Source organism: Aspergillus japonicus (assembly GCF_003184785.1).
Source record: "Aspergillus japonicus CBS 114.51 unplaced genomic scaffold BO86scaffold_16, whole genome shotgun sequence".
NCBI lineage: Eukaryota > Fungi > Ascomycota > Eurotiomycetes > Eurotiales > Aspergillaceae > Aspergillus > Aspergillus japonicus.
In genome coordinates, this window is record NW_020291653.1 from 235,312 (window position 1) to 247,137 (window position 11,826).

The window sequence follows — 11,826 nt, forward strand, 5'->3', positions numbered from 1 at the left end:
TTTTTTGCAAAAACGTGCTACATTGGGGACAATTTGGTGTATGTGCAGTACGTATACCAGTAGGCTCGAGGGGTCTAGAAACGCAAAGGAGCTTAAGCCAGCAAAACACAAGCAAAGGGAAACGAAACCTTTTCCCGTCCCGCCGGCTAACGGGCTACTTGCTCGGCTACAGTACAGGACGAGTCCGACCTACTCAGTACTCGCAATTATTAAGGTTCTTGTTCTTGTGACTGGCATTCGGGAAGATCAGTCCCTGTTTGCTTGAAATTTTGCTGGCTAGACTTGTTTGTAGAACCATTGCGTCAGGGTAGATTGGACCCTCTCAAAGAAGGAGGGGGGAGGAGGGGGATGAGGGGAAAAAGATCATGGGGGAGGCGGTTGGAATGGGAGTGGCGTTGACTCTATCATGGAGTTTGCGATCGATCATTCGTGCATGCATCAAGAGTTTTTTGCATAGCCAAAATGCAAATCTGCCTTTTCTTCTTCAATGCCGGATGACGGGAGAGGAGGTTTCCGAACTTGACACTGTTTTGTAGCAGCTTGCATTACCAAGCTTCAGGTAAATTGGTGCGGAGTAACTGAGACTGTAATCTTCTAGATTTGCATTGTTGGTTTGTGCTGGAGAGTCCTGGGCAGGGCCCCGGTGCCAGATACTGTCCTACTCTTACTTGGACCCCCTTTTGAGACGGTTGGGGTATTAAGTATTGCTGGCAGAAGATGAATAGAATAGGCTGCCACAATCCCGAGTCCTTGGCTGCGTCGAGGGTCAATCAGGGGCCCCTTCGGAGGATGGGGGTTCTTTTTTAGTTACAATGGTATGTATCGAGAGCCCTTCCTTCAGGTACGGATTGCGAGTCCGAACGGCGGAGGTGTTACAGGAGGGTGGTTATTGGGTCGCTCAACTGTCATCGCTGGGTTGTTGGAAGAGAGATCCGTGAGTATGGGCATGAGTACCTGTAGGTATATCCTGGGTGCAATAGGGCAACGAATGAGTGGAGCCGGGCATTAGGAACGTCCATCCCGACGATTAATGATGATGCATGTTGCATACAGCACGATCGTGTCATGAATTCTATAGATTGCACCTGCACAATCACTAGAGTGTTGATTGAAAGTCGTAGAGAGAACGAGCGACGGAGAGAATGCAAAAGTGACGTTGATGTCTTGCAGACTCCCATCGTCTTTCTCGGGCTGGCAACAAACAATTCCTGCCTGATTGACATACAGAACGAGCTCTGAGGTTGCACTTAGTACAGTACAGTACATCCAGTACATACAGTCCAGCATCTGGTCTTATGCATCTACTCTACTTCTATCCCCCGAGCTGCAGGTCTGTACATACATACAGTATGTCAAACATCCATCAAGCTTCAATTCCATCGCGTAACTTATCGGAAGTTGGTACCTGCCGCGTAATACTGGGTAATGACGGCGTTCCAGCCCGGGTGGAGCTCGCCCACTTTTCTCCTTCCCCTGCTTTTCAATTCTCTTCTGGACAACTAGAATCATTAATTCTGTAATTATAGCAACAATCCAGTTCGAATCCAGACATTGCAGTGTTACAGAAAGGGGGGGAAATACTTTTCTGTCTGTCTGTCTGTCTGTCTGTCTCTTCAATTCAACATAATCTCTCCAAACACTAACTTACCTCCTCCGGACTGCGTGTAATCCCACCATCACTGCCTTGATCAGGAACCATACCATACAGGTTCAGCTCTCCACGTTTTTGTGGCAGTTCCACTTGAATTACGAGTCCGTTTCGCCCCAAGAATACTCACTCACTCACTCACTCAGTCACCATTTCTCCTCTTCTTCTTCTTCTTCTCCCTTCCTCTCTCTCTCTTTCCCTCCCTCTTCTCTCGGTCTTCATTCTCTCTTACTCTAATCACCCATCCCATTCGGCAATCCCGTATACGTCTCTCCCTTCTTCCTTCCCCCCACCCTCCATTTCCCCTGCATTTCAGTTATCTCTCCTTTAGCTCTGGATTCTGTTCGTTGTCGTCACTCTGCCTGCATTTGCAACTGATACCCCCATCCCGCCCTCGTCTCGCCCGCCCTTCTACCCGTTTCCCTCGCCGCGGATTCCACCATTTGTCTCAGCGCTCTCTCAAATTACGTTCTCTGCCGACCTCAACCTACTTCCGTCTTGTCGCCTCAGGACACCCAAAATTCAAAGAACGTGTTTGTTCTTGACTTCGATCCGGGCCCTTCAAACTCAGTGGTTCACCTGAACATGCCTATCAGCCGCTGAAGTACTTTCCGCCGGCTGGCCCCCAGCTCGATCTCAGGAACCGGGATTCTTTTTTGCATATCAACAACCGCCATTGATCGATTTGTCCTCAATCAACTAGCCCCTCTCCGCCTTTGGTTGGCTCCTTCCCTCTTGTTGCTCGAACAAAAAGGACATTCCGGCTCTTAGTCAACAGTCAACGCATATCACCCATAACCGTCGACTCCTCTCCCCCCCCCCCCCTTGTCCTTATCTCCGCCTCCTCCCCGGGAGTTCGACCAACTGATCATGCCATCGTTTTCCAACGACGTCGCCGCCTACCCAACCGCCACCGTTACGGCTACACACCCTCGGCCATTCGACCCATCGCAAGGCAAGCCCAACGAGAAGAACTCGGTGGGGAATACATTTCTTTGGACAAATTGGCCCAATGGCGACGCCAATCATCTGGAAACTCCTTCGAACGATCGCCAACTCACAAACGGTAGCGCCTTCGCTCTGAATGGTCCGCGATCCAGCGCCAGCTCATATACCCGGGAATTGCCCCATTCGAAGGACGGTAGCATGCACTCATTAGGAAACGGGTCAGTTCGAGATCCCAAGGAGGATGGTCGGCCCTCAGCGACCTTGGAACGAAATTTATCCGACAAATCCTTGGACACTGTCACAGGGCCAGGCTCTCCGGCGGCATCGATCGCAAGCCAACACATCAACGGCACGCTCAATCCCCGATCGCTCAATGGAAAACCCTTGGTAAACGGAGATTTCAACCGACAATCAACCGACGAGTTTCACACCCCGGAATACGCAGGCAATGCATCGGCGACCCGTTTATCCACCTCTCCACCTGACGACGCTGGCCGTCTTTCTCCCGATCCCGATCGATTATCCCCGTCGCAGAAAAGCCCTCATCGCTATTCTTCCCCTCCAGCCCCGGAAAATGGCATTTCGCCGGACCAAAGCAACACCAGTCTTCGCCATCGACACACATTACAAGTCCCGCGCACGACGAGCGGGCGCCGTGGTAGTCGTGATCAGTCGGAAGACATGGCTTACAGTAGCGGTCGCCTGTCTCCCACCACCGGTACCCGCCGGACATCCTTCAGCCTGGCCCGACGGGCTACTCGAACCAACCAGTCGGAAAGCTTACAAGACGAAGCAGCTCCCGACGAAGATGCAGCCCGCTGGGCAGAAGCCATCAAACAGAGACGAGCCTCGAAGCGAAGACGTCGGGACGAGGACGATGATGATCGCGTCATCGTAGGAACCAAGGTGGACCAGAACCACGTGAATTACGTGACGGCCTACAACATGTTAACCGGAATTCGTTTCACTGTCTCGAGGATCAATGCCAAAATGGATAGGGAGTTGACTCCCGCGGACTTCGAGGCGAAGCACAAATTCTCGTTTGACATGTATGTTCTCAAGTGCCTTTTTCTTCACTGTACATCGACTGACGTTCAATAGAACCGGCAATGAATTGACGCCTTCTGCGAAGTACGATTTCAAATTCAAGGATTATGCGCCCTGGGTTTTCCGGCACCTGCGAGCAAAGTTTCGACTCGATCCAGCCGACTATCTGATGTCACTCACAAGCAAGTACATCCTGTCGGAGCTGGGGTCTCCGGGCAAGAGTGGAAGCTTCTTTTACTTCTCCAGAGACTATAAGTACATTATCAAGACCATCCACCACTCCGAGCACAAACTGTTACGCAAGATCCTCCCCGAGTACTACCGGCACGTCGAACAAAACCCAAACACCTTGATTTCGCAGTTCTATGGTCTTCATCGTGTTAAGATGGCTTATGGGCGAAAAATCCACTTTGTTGTCATGAACAACCTCTTCCCTCCGCATCGCGATATCCACCAGACGTTCGACCTGAAGGGTTCTATGATTGGCCGTGATCTGCGCGAGGAGGATCTGGAGAAGAACCCGAGAGCGACCTTGAAGGATTTGAATTGGGTTCGGAGGAACCGCGAGATACAGTGTGGCCCGTCTAAACGCGACTTCTTCCTCGCTCAATTAAAGCGAGATGTCGAATTACTAAAAAAGCTCAAGATCATGGATTACTCACTATTAGTGGGAATTCACGATGTGGAAAGAGGCAACGAGGAAAAGCTTCGCGACAAAACCTTGCAAGTTTTCCAACCGGGGGGTGATCGCGAGGAAGATGCAAACCCCAACATGTTGATGCGCACACCGTCCAAGCTGGAAAACGAACGCAAGGCCCGAGAACTTCGGATGCTCATCAAGCGTGAGCGCCCAGTCCCATTAGACCAAGCAACTGCGAAAATGCCCGATGAGATTCTTGACGAGAGGAAATACCACGTCTTTTACGCCGATGACGGAGGGTTCCGCGCCACTCATGAGAACGGCCAGCCTGGCGAAGAGATTTACTACCTTGGTATCATCGACTGCTTGACTCACGTAAGTTGCCTCGGGCTGCCAGGTTTTGGTATAATGTACTACGTTACTAACGAGATTTATAGTATGGAATGGTGAAGAAACTAGAGCACTTCTTCAAGGGTCTGTCCCACGATCGCACTCAAATATCGCCGATTCCCCCAGAAAGTTATGGAGATCGTTTTATCAACTTCATCAAGGGTATCACCATGTCAAAAGAAGAAGCACAGCGACAGCGGGAAGCCAAGGCCATGGGAGAACCGTCCACGGAAAGAACACCTTCTGTCGAAGAGACCATGCAAGCAGCGGAACGAGAGGCATCGAGGGAGTCATCCATTGTACAGCCTCGAACCCTGACGACGGTGCGAGATCCTAACGACTCCGGCGTTCTTGCACCTTCGACACTTCCGATTGTTGAAGAAGCAGGCGAGGCCAGCAGCCTTGGTGGCCACAGTTCACACAGCCGCCATGGCCCACCTGTTCCCGAGAAGGACCTGCCACCAATTCCCCGCCAGAACGGTGCGCCTGTAGTCGGCAAAGGGAAGGGGGTCGTTCGCAACGGGCAGCCTGAAATGGTTTCTGTCTCTGGCAGACAATAAACCTCCCCGTTGCTGATTTTGAACCGACTTTTCATGATAACCTCGTTCGCAACTCTGCACACCTTTCGCATCATATACATACCCTGGCGCCACGGATCATCCGCTTTCCTGCACGCGACGCATCTTCACCCTTCCACATCATTCCTATAGTCCTCATGTTGCCACGAGTGATGTTATTTTCCAATCATACCATCGGGCGCCAGCCCCTATGGTCAGAATCTCTGTTTCGACATCTTGAATACGTTCCACTACCTTCTTTTGGTCACTACAGCGGTATCATCCGCTCAATCCAACACATTCTTTCCCATCATTCCCACCCGGCATAGCGGATCACATCTGCTTGTGCCTACCATCTTTTATATCAGCTACAACTCTACTACAATCTCCTTATGTCTCTTGCTCTTGCTCTTTCTGTCTCTCTCTCTCTCTTTTTCTTTCCATGTCTTAATTCGTGATATAATAATCACGACTCCAGTTTTGAGGAAAAATGCCTACGTACGTCAGGCTTACTGACACTCGGCCATGTTCTCAAACCCTTCTTACATTCTTCTGTATCAAATAGTTCTTTGTCCCCCATTCTATTATTGTTGTCGTTTCATTTGTTTGATGTCAACAAGAAACAACCACTGACCCTCTCATGATTGGGCCTATTGCATCCAGCCCAGTTCACTACCTGACCAAATTCTTCTTCTCGCCCCTTATCTCTGTTCCCCGGACAGCGCCTTTCTTGCTCTAAGCATAGTAAGCCAAGGCGAGCATCATCAGCATTGCTCTCTTCCCCATCTCCGCGTCGGCTATCATTGTTTAGCTCATTTGATTTTGGCCTCTATACACATCGAACTTGGATGGGGCTAAGCGATTGAACTTTCATCCCTTTTGTGCGCGAGCAGGTTCCATCGAGCGGCTTAATTGATCTGATTTGACTACCTTTTTTCTTTTTGTATTGGTGATTTCCCATTGCCTTGTTTTGGAATTTGCTTTGTGTCCGTGAAGTTTCCCGTAATTGCTCTCTCCCTCCCCTTAGAAGACTGATGGATCAATTGATCGAGTGGTGGGGTCCGATAGAAGATGTGCTACAAGCATAGCACAGCGCAGCAAAGCAGAGCAAGTAGACAATTGATACCAGAACACCGCATTGCCTTTGATCTGTCTCTTGTGTTGTATCGTAAACACTCTTAAGGATTGACGAGTGAGTGGTTTGTGTACTAGACTGCTGAGTAACTCTCCTCGGATAACAGATCAGGAATCGTTGATAACATGATCTGATGTGTTGGTAGCCGTCCGACCCATTCGGTGATCACCTGCACCATGACCCTAATGCTTGTGTGGTTTAACAAAGCCCCTTAGCCTTCCGGCAAGGTGCTCGGAAGTCGGAAAGGGGAAGTAGTCGACCACTGATGTCATGTCTGATATCCGCGGCCGAGAACCCGGGAGCAGATACACATACCTCCCAGTCAATGCAGAGTACCTGCCGTACTTACTCAGGAAATCCGTGTTAGGGTATTGGCATAAGGAGTCAAAATCATCTCGCATAGTGGCTGACCGACTTAATGATCACACTCTGGGCCCAGCTCGTAAGATGACTCGGTGGAAGTAGCTCTAAACAACCATGTTGCATAACACTACACCGAGGATATTGTCCGGGCACGCCTTAGGAAAAGGGAAAGTTAGGAGAGAGAACCAGAAAGAGAAAGGACAAGAGTGGTAAAAGCAGAGAAAGTCCAGATCAGCTTGAAAGGAGTCTTGATGGTGCAAGCATATGAGGGGTAATTAATTGGGATAGAGATAGAGGCTCACCAGTTTTCAAGTGAGCAGAAAGAGAAGGTAAAAAAAAAAAAAAAAAAAAGCAGATAAACGCAAACCCCCAAGAACGCCCGTGTGAATGCAATTTTTGTTTCCACCAGTGAAAAAGAAAAAAAAATCAACCTGGAACCGAGTTCAATCATCCCGCATCTGCATTGAGCCAATATTGCTGAAAAGGCGAAGAAGGATGTGTGGAAAGCAAAACAGAGGACAACGAGGCCGCCGCCGGATAACGCCAATGAAACCTGTTCTCATGATAGGAGCAAAAAGAAGATAGCAAATGAGAAGTCCACCAAGCACCGGAATAATAGGAAGATTCTTCGTTATAGACGAGAAGAAGAGAGGATGAGCGTGAACTTGCGTAAAGGTGACTCCTGTGTGTTAGCCTGTTGCTTGTTGCTGGAAACAACACATGCCAACTGGGAGGTGAGTTGAGCGTACTGAAGCACACTTTGGGAGATTTGCACGGATTTACTCTGCCTTGCCTTGAGTGACTTTGGCTGCTTGGATGGCCGACATCTTCTGCGTCCACCCTTGCGTAGGCTGAGGTTTCTTGACAGTGCGGAGATCGTCGGTAGAGAAGCCTGATATGCGCATGTTATACTGGCGTTCAAGGACGAGCTGCAGATCGCGGATTTCCAGTGTTGAAGAGGGTCGCAACTTGGCAATCCGGCATGCGGAGGTGACCACGTCGTCCACAAAGTCGTCTGCCATCTGAAGGATGAACTGTACAGGATGGGTCAGCGAATCGTTGTTATGAAGCGCAAGTCGCGCAGCTACGGGGTGTTCTCTCTTACCTCTTCTGCATCGGGAGTCAAGCCTTCACCCTCTCCACCACCAGTGACTTGGCGAACCAGGATATCGAGCATCTTCTTGCTCAATACTCTCTGACCCTCACCCTCAAGGACATACCCAGGGTGCTTCTGAATCGCAGGCTGGTTCATCACGCCTACCGCTGCGTGGCTAGGGCCGCCAGATAGCGTGGGGCGCGCCGGTGCCATGTTCACTGGTTCTGGGGTAGGCACATTCAGGTTTTTGGGGATGGGCATAGTGTGTGTACGTGCTGGGTTTTCGGTAGAACGGTTAGAGTTGTAACCTTGAGGATGCGCGTGAGGATTGGCAGCTGCTTGATTCATGTTCTGCTGCTGAGGCACGTTGTTGGTGTTCATGTTGTTGTTGGAGTAGTTCTGAGCAGCCTGGGCCATAGCAGCCTGCTGCGACAACGGGCGGGGCGGTCCCTGGATCATTGTCTGCGATGTCGGGGTAGGAGTGGAGCCGTCAGGAACAGGACCTGGGACTGGATTGAAAGGTACCTGCGCGCCAGGTGGTCCTGGCTGCTGCTGGACCGGAGGTGGGATTTGTTGTGGAAGAGGCGGTTGCTGGTTGGGTGGTTGCTGAGGCATAGCGCCAACGGCAGGTGCGGGACCGGGACCGGGGACAGTGGGTGCCTGACCAGGTTGAGAAGTAGACGGAGACATCGCGGTCTGTCCAGCCTGGTTGCGCGCAGCGTTGACGGCCGAGTTGATGGTGTGCGGGGCGGGGGTGGGAACTTGTCCTGGGTGAATTTGTCCAGGAACACTTGCTGGAGCTGGGCTCGGGCCAGTTGGTGCCGGCGCCGGCGCCGTTCCTGGTTGAGGATGTTGCTGAGCAGAAACATGCTGCTGAACACCAGCCCTCTGTTGCTGTGCCTTGAATGACTCTTGCTGTTCTTTGAACTTGGAGAGGAAGTCGCTCCCCTCACGGTACAGCTTCTCTGCCGCCAACTGGCGGCTCTTGAATTCTCCCACCTCTTCCTGTGTCATATTTCCCGCGCCCTGGCGTTGGGTGAATTGTTGACGGATATCCGCGATGCGAACCCGTCCGATCTCCTGCTTCTGCAAAGCAATCCCATAGCGAAGCTTGGCCTCGGGCAGCCACGTCTGCGCCTGTTCGTTGCTGATATTGGGAGGAAGAAAGAACTGCAGACTGTTGACTTTCTGCTGAATTTGCGGGAGGAGTTGATTGAAGGTCTGAGGGTTCACAGACTGCGTCCGTTGTACTGGCTGGCCTGGCTGGCCCGGTTGACCCGGCTGCGCCGGGTTGGTTCCTTGCATTTGCTGATGCTGGAGCTGGCGACTCTGCTGGAAGGCGCGCATGCCTTTCATGAGGGTCTGGGAGATTTGGGCGAGCCGTGCATGAGCCTGCTGGTACTCCGAACTCTGCGGATCGCGGCCGTTGAGCAGTTCCCACAGGTTTCGAACCAACTGAGTATGCTGTGCCTTTTGCTGATCATTCAAATGGGGGAGTTTCTGGACTTGATCCGTTCGGATTAGATTCGAGTGCTGCGGCACCATGGGCTGCTGCTGAGTCGGCGGGCCCTGGCCCTGCGCCTGCGCCTGCGCCTGCGCCTGAACTTGAGCCTGCGCATGGGCTTGAGCAGCCTGCGCCTGAGCCTGCGAATTATCCATGGTTGTTTATATTGTTTTCCCCGGACTAGGTAGGCGTGGTGATGAAGCCGTTTGTCGAAAAGATGGACTCGGTGGATGTAACGGTTCGAGGGAACCGGCTAGAAGTGCGGCGGGAGGCACGCGTCGTTCGGGTCCCGATACAGCTGTGGTGGCTATGGAGTTGGCTACGATCGGACCGAGCGTAATGAGGAATTGAGAGTACGGTGAGTGAACAGCTGGCAGCAGAGACGGTTGTTCTGGGCTTGAGAAGAGATATATAACAGTTGAGGTGGAAGATAATGAGCAGCGGGAGAAGCAGAAGTCAGAGGAAGAGAAGCCGGACAAGAACGATTAGGGCGGGTCGGAGAATGCCTCAGGCTTCATTCATTCTATGCCCTGACTTCTTCCTTTCCGGCAGGCGGTCGTGATAGCCTCGAACCTTGAACGATAATGAATCCGACTCTATCAATTGCGTTACACTGGTATTCTACGATCTTATCCGGGAAATCTCTCCCTGATCTATGGTGTCTTCATTATGGTAGCAATACACACATTCTAGGGGTGAAGAGGCGGAACAAGTGTTGTTCAAGGTTCATTATAGCGGTCACCCGAAGCATTGAGGCCACGAATCACCGAGAGCAACAAACATATAAAATAGTTAGGTGCAATATACCACAGCACGAAAGTATATAGCTTGCATCTCTGTCCTCGGAAAATGCGAGTTGAGGAACGGCTGAGACAATTGCGGGCTAAATCACGAGATTCGACCAATCTCTTAGTCTCCTCAGAGAACGAGACAGGAAACCTCTCTAATCTCAGTCTAGAACGAGTCTTCACGTATGGCTGGGTAACTTCGTCGGCGACCGCAAGTTGCCTGATGTACTTCGCCGGAGTCGTGAAAGAGCCCTAGAGTATGTGGTGCTTAGGGTCTAAATAAGACCCGCCATGCCACTTCTGCGCGACCAACATGGCGCATTCTTGCTACTACTTGGTAGCTCAACTCATCAGCGCTTACTCGGATACACCCATACCTTGGTTCGGTCGGACCGGTTGAGGGGAGCCAGAGCAGCAATTCACTGAGAGAAGGACTATCGGGCCAGCACTGGTTTTGCTGGACATGGGTGCAAGATCATGAATGGTAGTATCGGGTTCTGCGTTGTATTCAGCCCAGCAACCCACCAAGATCCCGTTCCATCCCATTGACCCGGTCTTCGAGTGTTCGCTTTCTTCTCTCTAAATCTCGGATCTCCTCCATTTCCCGGGCCAGATCAGCATCTGTGACGTCGGCCACCTCGGGTTGTAGTGTTTCTCCGGCATCGTAATCATCATAGTCATCGCCGTAGGAATGACTCATTTGCTCCAGCTCTGCAGCGTTGCGGGCCACGCGCTCTTCCAAATCTATAATTGAGTCTGTGATCAATTGGTGACGATAGCGAAGACTCGCGATCTTTTCGTGTGCGCCAGCGACCGGACTACCCCATGAAGTGAGTCAGACAGTCATCATTATACCAGGGCAGGGAGGTGGAGCTTACTAGACATTGCAAAGGATCTCTGCGCCGCGAAGCAAGACATCGACATTGACTTCCCCGCGCGGACCCCGTCCTGTGGAACGCTTGATCTCCTCCATCATATCCGAGCCTAGTACCCTGGCTACAGCGGACTGGTTCTTGTTGTTTCTGGCCGAATAGATCCGACTCGCCATAGACTCCTTCTCCATATCTTGTGGGAACTGCGTCCCGCGGCGAGTAGCTCGTCGCTGCGCCGAGCTGACTGGCTTCACCGAGGGATCAGTCTGAAAGAGGGCTCGTTCATGAGCTTCCGTGTCGCGGATTAGGGAGGTGATGTCATGAGAGCCCAAAAGAGCATTGGTGAACATTCGCGGAGGTGGAAAGCTGGAACGACAGCAGATCAGCAAGCTGGTACTGTACGAGGTTGTCCGGGTCGGGGTCTCACGGAAGCTCTGCAATAGCATTTGAGGAGAGCATGATTTGCTCAAGATGGCTTTCAAGAAGCGACATGTTGCATAAAGAGCAGAGCGCCGACAGGATTATTGATAGTTCAGTAATGGGTGGATACCTATTCAACAAGAACCCGGGGGGTGTTTTGCGATAAGATCAATCATCAATCATTCATGGAGGTTGTTGTTGTTCGCGGTAAACATGCCAAGACGAGGTCCAGCTGTCGCTGCCTCAAACCCCAGGCAACCAGCGTGGCAATGCAACGACCTTAACCTATCCATTTCTCCCCGACTCTCCTACAACTACTAAGTTACTTAGTAGTGACGAACGTGAACTCACTGTACCAGTCAATCAACCAACCCACCCACCCACCTCACAGGTTGGAACCGGAAATTCGCCGGATTCT

General features: G+C 51.5%; 3 protein-coding genes across 3 annotated transcripts; 1 reads left to right on the forward strand and 2 right to left on the reverse strand.

The window, feature by feature from the left end:
• Window positions 1-2,518: 2,518 nt before the first annotated feature.
• On the forward strand, window positions 2,519-5,233 carry BO86DRAFT_309990 (1-phosphatidylinositol-4-phosphate 5-kinase; the record flags this gene model as incomplete). The annotated part of the gene is made up of 3 exons (XM_025667839.1): window positions 2,519-3,645; window positions 3,698-4,658; window positions 4,721-5,233. The coding sequence occupies 3 exons, from the start codon at window positions 2,519-2,521 to the stop codon at window positions 5,231-5,233; spliced, it is 2,601 nt and encodes an 866-aa protein (XP_025528938.1).
• A 1,852-nt stretch (window positions 5,234-7,085) lies between these two features.
• BO86DRAFT_336365 (putative transcription initiation factor TFIID subunit 12) lies at window positions 7,086-9,749 on the reverse strand. Its single transcript, XM_025668910.1, has 2 exons — window positions 7,834-9,749; window positions 7,086-7,762 (listed from the first exon to the last, which is right to left on the reverse strand). The coding sequence occupies exons 1-2, from the start codon at window positions 9,481-9,483 to the stop codon at window positions 7,508-7,510; spliced, it is 1,905 nt and encodes a 634-aa protein (XP_025528939.1). The 5' UTR covers window positions 9,484-9,749; the 3' UTR covers window positions 7,086-7,507.
• Window positions 9,750-10,624: 875 nt separating this feature from the next.
• BO86DRAFT_398415 (uncharacterized protein) lies at window positions 10,625-11,480 on the reverse strand (the record flags this gene model as incomplete). The annotated part of the gene is made up of 3 exons (XM_025673553.1): window positions 10,625-10,934; window positions 10,995-11,354; window positions 11,416-11,480. The coding sequence occupies 3 exons, from the start codon at window positions 11,478-11,480 to the stop codon at window positions 10,625-10,627; spliced, it is 735 nt and encodes a 244-aa protein (XP_025528940.1).
• Between the last annotated feature and the right edge of the window lie 346 nt (window positions 11,481-11,826).

What these genes read in the sequence shown, in the direction of transcription:
- BO86DRAFT_336365 (XM_025668910.1), bottom strand. Translation starts at nt 9,483, where the DNA reads ATGGATAATTCGCAGGCTCAGGCGCAGGCTGCTCAAGCCCATGCGCAG. An exon ending in TGACTCCCGATGCAGAAGAG is followed by an intron (nt 7,763 to 7,833) that starts GTAAGAGAGAAC and finishes CATCCTGTACAG; the next exon opens with TTCATCCTTCAGATGGCAGA.